Below are 11,716 nucleotides of genomic sequence, written 5' to 3' on the forward strand. Positions count from 1 at the left end.
TTGATCTTATGCTGGCTTAAACCCATGAACTTCTGGTCTAATGGTGAGTTTGGTAATCTCTCAGCCAATAAAGACTTATATTTTGAATCATATTATACCAGCACTATGGTTTATTAAAATTGGTTCTTATATGAGTACTGCATATTGTCGGCTAAGAATGAAAACCTCATATCTCTCGAAAACCAAACTTTACGGGAGGAACAAAAAACTGTCTGTAGGCTTCATTTTTATATTTTTTTAACATAATTGACCAAATTTAATTTTTAAATCAGAAACAGAAACAGTTGTTTTTACACTTTTTATGGATGGATTATGAGATTATCTTCTGATTAAGCAAAAAAAAAAAAAAAAAAAAAAAAAAAAAAAAAAAAAAAATTAGATACGAGGTTTTCATTCTTAGCCGACAATATGTACCATAAAATCACTTAATAATTATAAAAATAGTTTGAATAAAATCGTAAACATATAGCAGAATTTTATCTGTAAGCAATGGAAAAACAAATATACAAATCTCAGCTCTGATAAAGAATTTGTCTCCTCAGAAAACAATGTTCTGATGTAATCTTCATCTTACGATATCTAGTGACGTATATACGTCCATTGATGTGACATATTAATGAATTAAATACTATTATAGTCACAATCATGCCATGGTATGAAAGAAAAATTTCACAACCTCGAGCGGGAATCGAACCTGCGACTTCCTGGTCTCTGGTCAGGCGCTCTACCACTGAGCTATCGAGTTCGTCTCACGCCAAAGGCTCGGAATTATCATTTCATACTGGCGACTCTGTTATAGAGTACTGTCCATAGCGTCTGATCTTAGTCAACACTGCTTATGGCTGGAAAGAAACTTTACAAATGTAATCTTCATCTTACGATGTTTGGTGACGTATATACGTCCGTTGATGTGACATATTAATGAATTAAATACTATTATAGTCACAATCATGCCATGGTATGAAAGAAAGTCGCAGGTTCGATTCCCGCTCGAGGTTGTGAAATTTTTCTTTCATACCATGGCATGATTGTGACTATAATAGTATTTAATTCATTAATGTTCTGATGTTCAAAACTTATTTTTATTTTTTATTTTATTGGGTTATTTTACGACGCTGTATCAACATCTAGGTTATTTAGCATGTGAAGGATATGAAGGTGATAATGCCGGTGAAATGAGTCCAGGGTCCAGCACTGAAAGTTACCAAGCATTTGCTGGTACTGGGTTGAGGGAAAACCCCGGAAAAAATCTCAACCAGGTAACTTGCCCCGACCGGGATTCGAACCCAGGCCACTGGTTTCGCGGCCAGACGCGCTGACCGTTACTCCACAGGTGTGGACAAAACTTGTTAAGATACTGTGTTGTCTGTTCTATTGTTGCAGGTAGTGTCGTCTGGCGAGCTAACTATGCCACTATTGGGAATTTCGTACAACAAGGGAGAGCTAAGTGTCACAGCTGAGGAACTGGCTGTATGTAGGGATGAAGTAATATTGCAGTTTAGCGGCCATAAACTCGACAGCAAAAGCTGGCTCTTTGGGTATGACTCATTCTCCTGTTTCAAGCCTTTTGTGTCTAACAATAAGTATAGGTTTTTGAAATGGAAATAGAATTCGAAGCAAGTTATGTTAGACCCGAATACTGCAGCTCCAAATGACCCTCCTCATTTAATATTAGAGGATGGTATTATATAAAAAGTCCTGGAACTTCAGAAGTTGACTCGTCCCTTTCAGATGGTATTCTGTGCCTGAGGTTTGTAATATCCAACAAATGATACTTTCTGAAGCTTAATGAATCATATTAATAGATTACATGTTAGGCAGTCCCTCCATTTACTCCACGAAGTCTAAACTTAGAACTTTTTGTTAAGAGAGTCCCATCTTCTGCATGTGTTTTCTGAGAATACAGTGTTCCTTCAATGAAACGCATCTCAATCCTGGTCCTTTGTAGAACAAAACACCTACATAGTATTCCACTGTTTCCTTTACTGTCTTTTCTTCGAAGGGGGTTGCATTTCGTGATGAACTTAGCAATTGTATTAGAATACTTCTTCCACATGACATTTCCAGTTTTAGTGAATGATTTATGTTAACTTGTTCATCAATGTCGTTATCGTCACGTAGTTTCATTCATCACGGCGTAGACCTTTTGGCCGATTTTGTCTCCTTGAAACTGTACAAGCTGTCTCTCCTCTATAGCCAACGAAATTTTTGTCTCCTTTTTAATTATTACTAGTAGAGAGCCATTTTTATGGTTGTGTTCTATTTGATTCCTGCCTGATGATCTACATTTTTCTTAACTCGAATAATTTGTATCCAGAAACAAAACGTAAGAACTTCATTTGATTGAAAATAGGTTCCTGGCTATATTCTGAAGAGCAAAAGAAAATCTGAAAAATTTATTCAAATTGGAATTAAAAAAAAGATTAAGCATTTTTCGAAATGCTCATATTTCTCTGAAAATACAATTTATCGCGGTAATATCTATTTACAGCATTATTTCGCATTAGTGGAACTGCCTTCAAAGGGTTGCAATTATGATGAAATGTAAAGGAAACTGAAGAAAAGAGTGCAAAGCACGCTTCTAATTTTTATCGCAATACACTGACGGATCCTTGATCTCCAGAGAACAAGGTGCCGGTGCAGGTGTTACGTGCTGTCTCTTCTCACTTTATAGATCTCTTGGGTATGGAACAACAAGTTTTGATGGTGAAATCATTGCAATAAGGGAAAGTCTCAGGAATCTTCTATGCCACATCAATAAATTTAAAAATGCAGTTATATTGTCAGACTCCAAAGCAGCTATTCTATCAATAGTCTCTAAACACACACCTTCATCTCAAACAGCAGAAATAACTAAAATGCTCTCTCAATTAATATCACTCAATAAAAGAATTGTATTCCAATGAATACCATCCCATTGTGGAATCCTGGGAAACGAGAATTCGGATGCTTTAGCAAAGAAGGGCAGCTCTGCTACTTACAGACCTGTTACTAAATCTATGTATTACTCTGTGAAAAGATTTATTAAATCTACATACTTAAGGCTCATTCACAATGAAAATTAAACATAACGTAAACATAACACGTGTGTGGAAACAAACATACCGAATCAACAAAACTACAGAATCTATTACATAAAAATGGAGAATTGCACAATGACTGACGATGTAGCTATTCAATTTATGTTTCTAATAACTACAATGGCATCAGTATATGGCTTCCAATACTTGAAATCAAAGAAACGCAGATGTAAAATAATCAACTTTTCGTCATATGATTCCATGTTGCGCGCCTAGCTATCATCACGGCCAATAGATCAAAATATTGCCTGTAGGCAAAGCCCATGAGATGTTAAGCAAAAAGTGAAAACACGCTTTCCGCTTGTGTAGTTTCCAAATCGCATAAACATAAGCATGAAAGTTTGGAGTTTACAAACTTTCATGTTAACGTCTTATGATTAAGATTAAGTTTATGCTTATGTAATTCATTGTGAATGCTTTCATTAAATAACATGGACACAAGGTTTTATGCTTACGTTATGTTTATGTTTAATTTTCATTGTGAATGGGCCTTTAGACTTCAACAAACAAAATTTGATAACACAATCTTAAGGGAAAAAAATGGAACTCTCTTCATCAAAATCCACAGTTAATTCCCGATTTACCACGCAAATCGTCTGTAGCTGCATTTAGATTGGCCAAACACCTGCATAGAATTGGAATATATCAGTCCCCTAACTGCCCATTGTGCAACTCAAACCAAGAAATGGATTCGGAACACCTCAAAATCTGTGCTTCAGTGGCTGGCCATGATAATATCTTTGAAAAATATAGGAGTGCAAGAGGTCAAATGACTTTATTGTCAAATGCCTGGCATTAGAAAACAACAACAATTTTTATCGCAATTGCGATATTTTTTTGCCTGTAGTCATTTCACTGCTTGTTTACTTTGTGACCCGGTAGAGTGTAAGAGAAGGCCCTATGGCCTTAACTCTGCCAGTGGTAAATAAATAAAATTGTTTATGTTGGTTTATATGCGGAGGCTAAGAGAAAAGCACAAAATAGGAAAAATTGGAGAATGCTGGATTTTCCATTGAAAGACCTGCCCTTGGAGAGAACACTATGAATGTTGGTTTAATAGGACCAATATTCTTATTAACTTATGTATTTACCAGTATTTATTACAAAACAAGTTCTAAAATCACCAGTCCATTTTGATTGCTTTTTCAACAGTAATCTCACTAAACGTTTTGATTTATCTAGAGAAAATCAAAACTCGAGTGGGATTTAATTAACTATTACACGATTAGAAGAAAGTATATAAAGATTAGAAGTAACGAAGTACTCCAATAGAATAAAATATTAATTGACTTACGAAAATACAACTGTCTTCAAATGTATTATTGTACCATCTCAACATTACAAATATTACGCTAGATGCATGCTAGATGGCAGTAGTGTCTTTATACAGACACTGTAATGATTACTATTCAATAAATCTTAATATTAAACAATCCCTGATACGTGACTATCCATAATATCATATAGCAGAAGTTCTTTTTATCCTCTCAGAGCAGAAGCTATAACATAATCTAACTAATATACACAAGTGTTAGAAAAGTTTTAATTAACGACGATGATATAAAAAATAAACATGAATAATTTTAAAAGGAATAATTATTGAATGTACAATTTTCAAATTTGAATGTGGTTGGTGGTTCAATTGATGTTATATTGGACGTGTGCGTAATAGAAGTGGAACTCGTTGATTTAGGCCTACATGGTGTATTCAACTTATTCAGAATTTCCGAATGAATAATTTTAAAAGGAATAATTATTGAATGTACAATTTTCAAATTTGAATGTGGTTGGTGGTTCAATTGATGTTATATGGGACGTGTGCATAATAAAAGTGGAACTCGTTGATTTAGGCCTACATGGTGTATTCAACTTATTCAGGATTTCCGAATGGTGCTCTTCATTAATTTGTAAATCGGATTTCAGAAGATGCATAGGTATGATCAGTGATTTTTATTAATTCTTGTCCTTGAATGCCAATGCGAGTCATATTTGAAACTGCTGTGCATCGACTGGAGTGGTTTGTAATTTTATATATATTTTTGACGTCCAGACCAGCGCAGTTTCAAATGTTGGCAAACAAAGAAACAAATGCTAGGGACGCGATAAAATGAAACAAATGCTAGGGACGCGATAAAATTGTGCGATAAGCAGCCATGATTGGTTGAAATACGTCCTTTCGTACCGTTTTATTGGTCAAAAGTAGTATGACGTAGTAAGAGTGTAATAGTCAATGAAAATGTTAAATACAGTAGTATGGAAAATTTATTTTATTAATATTAACCGAAAGTACTTACTCATATTAAGTTTCTTACATTGTTCACAGCACTGACCCATTCATGGAGTTGTATAAAGTTGGTGAGAGTGGTGAATACCGTATTGTTCATCGAACAGAGGTGCAAAAGCGGACACTAAATCCAAAATGGAAACCATTGACGCTACCTGTACGATCTCTTTGTGGAGGAGACATGGACAGAACCATAAAAATTGCGTGTTATGATTGGAGAGAAAATGGAAGCCACAAGCTCATTGGTGAAATCTACGTTACCCTGAGTGACCTGAGCAAAGGTCCAGGGCCCCACAATGTTCACCACTGCATCAACCCAAAGAAACAGCAGGTACATTTTTACCATCATAACAAGTCACAGCTGTAGGAGAATGTTTAGAAGAGTGTGTATAGTTTAGAATGACCCCTTTTGTTTCAGAATAATCCAATGTATAGTCATTCTGGCGAAATCATCCTTATGCACTACGAGTACAAGAAAGTTTATTCATTTCTAGATTATATTCTCGGAGGCATGCAGCTTCATTGCACAATCGCAATAGATTTCACAGGTATGAAAGATATTTATTTTTGCATATGTATGCATGTTTTCTTTTCTAATAGCGTGAGTAGCTGAGCTGCGTCATTGTTTTGGTTTCTCAGTATAGACCAGCAATTTGATCATTTCTTTGTTTTTACTGTCAAAGCTTTTGCATAAGATGTTTATTTAATATGGCGAAGGAAGGGGGGGGAGAGAGAGAGCAGAGAGAGGGAGGGGGAGAGAGAATGCATGCGTGTATGCATGTGTCATCAATAATTAATATTGACCTCTATAAGGGTACTACAGAAACCCATAATAGGTGTGTAGATATTGTGAAATTGTAGTCTTACAAAAAGTACTATCCAGTAAGATAATAATAATAATAATAATAATAATAATAATAATAATAATAATAATAACAATAATAATAACAGTAATAATAATAATAATAATAATAATAATAATAAAGTAAACATCGCAAGTAAAGCGATAGGTTTGGAAGCAAATCCCGAAAAGACAAAGTATATGATTATGTCTCGTGAACAGAATATTGTAGAAATGAAAACACAAAAATTGAAGATTTATTCTTTTAAGAGGTGGAAAAATTCAAATATCTTGGAGCAACAGTAACAAATATAAATGACTCTCGGGAGGAAATTAAACGCAGAATAAATATGGGAAATACCTGTTATTATTCGGTTGAGAAGCTTTTGTCATCTGTCTGCTGTCAAAAAATCTGAAAGTTAGAATGTATAAAACAGTTATATTACTGGTTGTTCTTATGGTTGTTAAACTTGGACTCTCACTTTGAGAGAGGAACAGAGATTAAGGGTGTTTGAGAATAAGGTTATTAGGAAAATATTTGGGGCTAAGAGGGATGAAGTTACAGGAAAATGGAGAAAGTTACACAATGCAGAACTGCACGCATTGTTTTCTTCACCTGACATAATTAGGAACATTAATCCAGACGTTCGAGATGGGCAGGGCATGTAGCACTTATGGGCGAATCCAGAAATGCATATAGATTGTTAGTTGGGAGACTGGAGGGGAAAAGACTTTTGGGGAGGCCGCGATGTAGATGGGAGGATAATATAAAATGGATTTGAGGGAGGTAGGATATGATGATAGAGACTGGATTAATCTTGCACAGGATAGGGACCGATGGCGGGCTTTTGTGAGGGCGGCAATGAACCTGCGGGTCCATTAAAAGCCATTTGTAAGTAAATAAGTAATAATAATAATAATAATAGCATCCACCACATTCACCGGACTTAACATGATGCGACTCCTCCCTCCCCCTCCAAAAACTCAAAGCACCACTGAAAAATTTATTTTTATAGCATGAATACAATTCAGAGGACTGTAACAAGAACACTGAACAAAATTCCCGACATGACTTTCCACCATGCCTTCCAGATTACTTTATGATCGTTGTGTGTAGTGTGTGTGGAAGTTTGTATTTTCATAGTCAGATACAATATGTAACAACAATTAACATTTTTGTGTTACAATTAAAGGAAGTAGTAAGAAAAAAATGTAATATGTTTATTGCGATAAAGAATAATGGATATTTACGAAAAATACTTATAAATATAATATTCTTGTTCATATAGCAAAAAAAAAAAAAGCAATTTTTATTGTACCTGTGTATTAACATAAAAATTCTGAGACGAAATTTTGTACAAATTGATAGGTCGCTAAGCATTAACTTAACACTTCGACCTAAGCTGATTCAGTGTATCCAAGATAAGGTATTGCATTTACAGCAAAAACTTGTCATGTCCTTCTGAAACTCTATGAAAATTGTAAAAATTAACAATGTGAATGTGGTAAGTGGAAAAAATAGCACACGAGACTTCCAACCAACTCCAAAGATTACTCAAATATCTATATTAATTTGTTAGTCAGTGTTACAGCTCCTTCACCTGGCTAACATGTAAATTTCTGCTTGCAGCATCTAATGGTGACCCACAGACGCCAGGCTCACTACATTTCATCAGCTCTCCTGTACCAAACCAATACATGCAGGCCCTGACAGCAGTGGGTGAGATCATTCAGGACTATGATAGTGATAGACTGTTCCCTGTTCTCGGGTTTGGAGCTCGGATGCCTGATGGCCGGGTGTCACACGAGTTCTTTGTCAACATGCACCCTCAAAACCCTTTCTGCAATGGCATATCAGGTACAGTATAATCTTATTTTCTTGTTTGTGGGAAAATACTTCAGTTAGTCACCAAGAAAAATAAGCAATCCAACGTAAATTAGTCAGTTGATATGAAGCTACTATCATTAAGAAAAATTGTATGAAACATTTTGGGCATATAGTTAAAATGTAAAGCATTTGAGAAGAAATGTATGTTTCCCATCCCAGAAATAAATTTGAGATCCATTGAATTTGGCACAAACCTACAGTAGAAGACTTTACTGATCCAGTTACTTTCAGAAATATATAGTCCCGTTGCTCTAATTTCCGGCAGCCAATTACGTTGCAGGTCGACTAAATTTAAACGTGTGCGTCTTGCGATTCGCTGATGAAGACGTTATGAAGTTCCTAAGGCTCGAAAAATACTTAATATAATCGTCCGCCATTTTGGCTCTTTCGTTGCCGTTCGCAGAAAACACACGAGGACGTTATTTGCCACTCAGTTATTTGCTGAATTACAGTGCGTTTGATTTATTATCATAGGAGCTACGACATGATAATGTTTAACGGTGTGGCAAATAGATTCCTCGTATGGTAGCTGTGCAACGAAAGAACAAAAATGGTGAACGATACTACCTACCTAGACTTTATAGAGCCTTCACTTCCTAAGACGTAAGCAAAGAGGAGGAGTCGCGCTGGGAATAACAGCGTCGCAACTATAATATTGAAGATTATACAGTGTGCCTGTTTATTTCCTTATCGTGAAGGAGCACTTTCTCTGTCTCTAACTTTGTACTTCAATCAATATTTGGAAATCCAATATTTTCTCTCTCTTATTCAATAATTAGATGAAATTATTAAACTGTAAGTGCAATTATATGATGTAAATGCTGGTGTTTGTACATAGGTGTGCTAGATGCATATAAGATGTGTATTGGCCGGATTCAATTATATGGCCCAACCAACTTTAGTCCTGTGATTAACCACGTGGCCAGATTTGCTGAGGCATACCAGGATGGATCACAGTACTTCATTCTGCTCATCATAACAGACGGTGTCATCACAGATATGCAGCAAACCAAGCAGGTGACTTGCATCATTAACACCTTTTATATTTATTACTATTATTATTATTACTTACTGGCTTTTAAGGAACCTGAAGGTTCATGCCGCCCTCGCATAAGCCCGCCATCAGTCCCTAACCTGAGCAAGATTAATCCAGTTCCTACCATCATATCATACCTCCCTCAAATACATTTTAGTTTTATCCTCCCATCTACGTCTCGACCTCCCCAAAGGTCTTTTTCCCCTCAGGTCTTCCAACTAACAATCTGTATGCATTTCTGGATTCACCCATACGTGCTACATGCCTTGCCCATCTCAAATGTCCGGGTTTAATGATCCTAATTAGGCGACTCGTGTTGAAAGTTTGTTGGAATGTTCGACTGAAGTACATGTTTCCGATTCAGAACTCGTTTGGAGTGTGTTGGAACGAACCTTATCAAATCACGGACAGTACGCGAAATCAGAGACATTTTTGGCAACCCTATTTATTATACTCCCCCACCACACCCATCATATTTAGTGTTTTGTTTCCTGCTTTGTTCGTCAGAGCTCTGTGTAGTATGAGGTCACAAGATGTTTTCTTGCAAATATCTCTCCATTCGCAATTGATATATTGGTCCACAGAGAGATATGCCCACAAAGAAATTAGTGAGGCGAGAATGAGTTCGTAGATAAACCTTGTCTTGAACTGAGAGCATTTTGCATGTTACAAAATGTTGAAAATTGAAAAATGGAGAAAACGAAAGTCTGTAGCTTAAAACTGCCCAGCGCCATATCACAGTTCAGTATATACAGTTGCGAAGCTTGGGATGATTTTTTGCATTTCTCGCGATAGTTGCTAACCGCTTGGAGCACTGTGAGTATTAGGAACAATAGACTGCAGATAGACTGTGTCACTGCCATCGTGATTTAATATAGGCAGACCATGTGACTCACTTAACCCGATCACGGAGGGTGGCGTTTCAACCATATAAATTAATTGCAATGCATAAAGAGTAACATATATTTCTCTAAAATGTAGTGTAATTGCATTAATAAATTTAAAACAATGATTATGAGACACTTCAGACATAATTCACTTGCGAGTTAAAGGTGTAATATTATTTTTGGTGTGAAAATTACGTTGTTCGTATGTGTAATACCTGACTTTATTTGGATTAAATATTGCGAAATTCTTGTACATTCATTTATGCACGATTCAATAATTTTCAGTTGCACCGCACGGATATTTTGATATGTTGGAAATTATAGGTTATGTTTATTGTGCCAATACTTCAATATTCGCATTTATACATTATAATTAAGCATAAAGTTACGTGTGATAACTTGTAAATGCAATTTGTCTCTATTTCAGTTGTATTTATTCGTTTCTTATGGTACTCCAATCTGAAGTCTGATTAATGTACTATGTTAGTAGGCTAAACTAGTGCAGATGTAGTTCCTTTGTACTCATACTCCTAGCACATACGGACTGTGACAGGTTAGGTTTGGTTAGTTTTGGCTTTTATTATGTCTCGCTTATACAATCACCTGCACCTCCACAAAAAATCTCTTATAAATTCAATGATTTTCACTTCCGAAATCGCAGGAACTACCTCAGTGCTAGTTCCACCGCTTTATGAGTGGTGCCTTATTGGCTTTCGGACACTTGACTATATTGAAATACGGTAACCTTACAGCGCTATTACTAGAGCAACTAGATTTACAAAGTCTCCAATGCCCTGCCATTACATATGTAGGCCTATGTTGTGTCATATGGAAATTATAGGTTATTATTTATATTCCTATATTCGCAATTATACATTATAATTAAGCATAATGTCATGTATGATACGCCGCACATTCAATTTGTCTGTATTTTAATACTACACTGGAGTACGTACTGAATTATTGTATTTATGTACTATCTAAGAGACGAAGTAACACAATCGTATGTACACTAATTTCATAGGAGTGGTTAAGTAAATTTTCTATCTGCAATTAAGGAAGGTAGATGTGCCAAATTAAAATCACAATATAAATTCTTTTTTATTAAACCTCAAAATAGCTTCCATTCTAAACTTAAAATGTTGATGCGAACAGATTATGTTAAGGGGCACTCAACTTAAAAATTGGAGAAAAAGTGTCATAGAAATGAAAAATTAAATTTATACCCTAATTTACGTGACAGAACTAAATCAATACGCAGAATTCTTCCCTATTCATTGAGAAGTCACAGTCAAATGCACAAAGCCAAAAAATAAAAAATGATAATTAAAAGTGATATTTCAATTAATGATTGATTAAAAATTGAAATATTTTTTATTTTGAAAAGTATTGGATCTAATGAGCTGAGATTTTGCATGCTACTTTCCATGTGTATATTAAACTTTTTCTCCAAATTTGAAAAAGATTGGTCAAATAGGACAAAAAGTTCCAAAATATAGTTGAGTGTCCCCTTAACATGTAAAATTCTCTTCACATTAAAATAACAAAGTTTTGTAATTATTTCTGCAACATATTATGCAACAAGAAGTAAACGGAACTTATGGACACATTACACTAAATAAAACTTAGCAGTGATACGCAATAAAGTTATAATATAATGTTTCACTGAGCTCCATACACTGAAATAGAAAACCCAAACA

General features: G+C 35.3%; 1 protein-coding gene across 8 annotated transcripts in view; it reads left to right on the forward strand.

Annotated features, from left to right (window-relative positions):
- LOC138708892 (copine-8-like) overlaps window positions 1-11,716 on the forward strand; it is a 37,844-nt gene that overhangs the window by 20,441 nt on the left and 5,687 nt on the right. For all 8 annotated transcript variants that reach the window (XM_069839194.1, XM_069839196.1, XM_069839193.1 and 5 more), the window contains 5 exons: window positions 1,384-1,538; window positions 5,404-5,695; window positions 5,783-5,912; window positions 7,836-8,063; window positions 8,932-9,110. In XM_069839194.1, the coding sequence (XP_069695295.1) occupies window positions 1,384-1,538; window positions 5,404-5,695; window positions 5,783-5,912; window positions 7,836-8,063; window positions 8,932-9,110 (984 nt within the window). The remainder of the gene's footprint in view (window positions 1-1,383; window positions 1,539-5,403; window positions 5,696-5,782; window positions 5,913-7,835; window positions 8,064-8,931; window positions 9,111-11,716) is intronic.

This window comes from Periplaneta americana, chromosome 11, assembly GCF_040183065.1.
Source record: "Periplaneta americana isolate PAMFEO1 chromosome 11, P.americana_PAMFEO1_priV1, whole genome shotgun sequence".
Classification (NCBI taxonomy): domain Eukaryota; kingdom Metazoa; phylum Arthropoda; class Insecta; order Blattodea; family Blattidae; genus Periplaneta; species Periplaneta americana.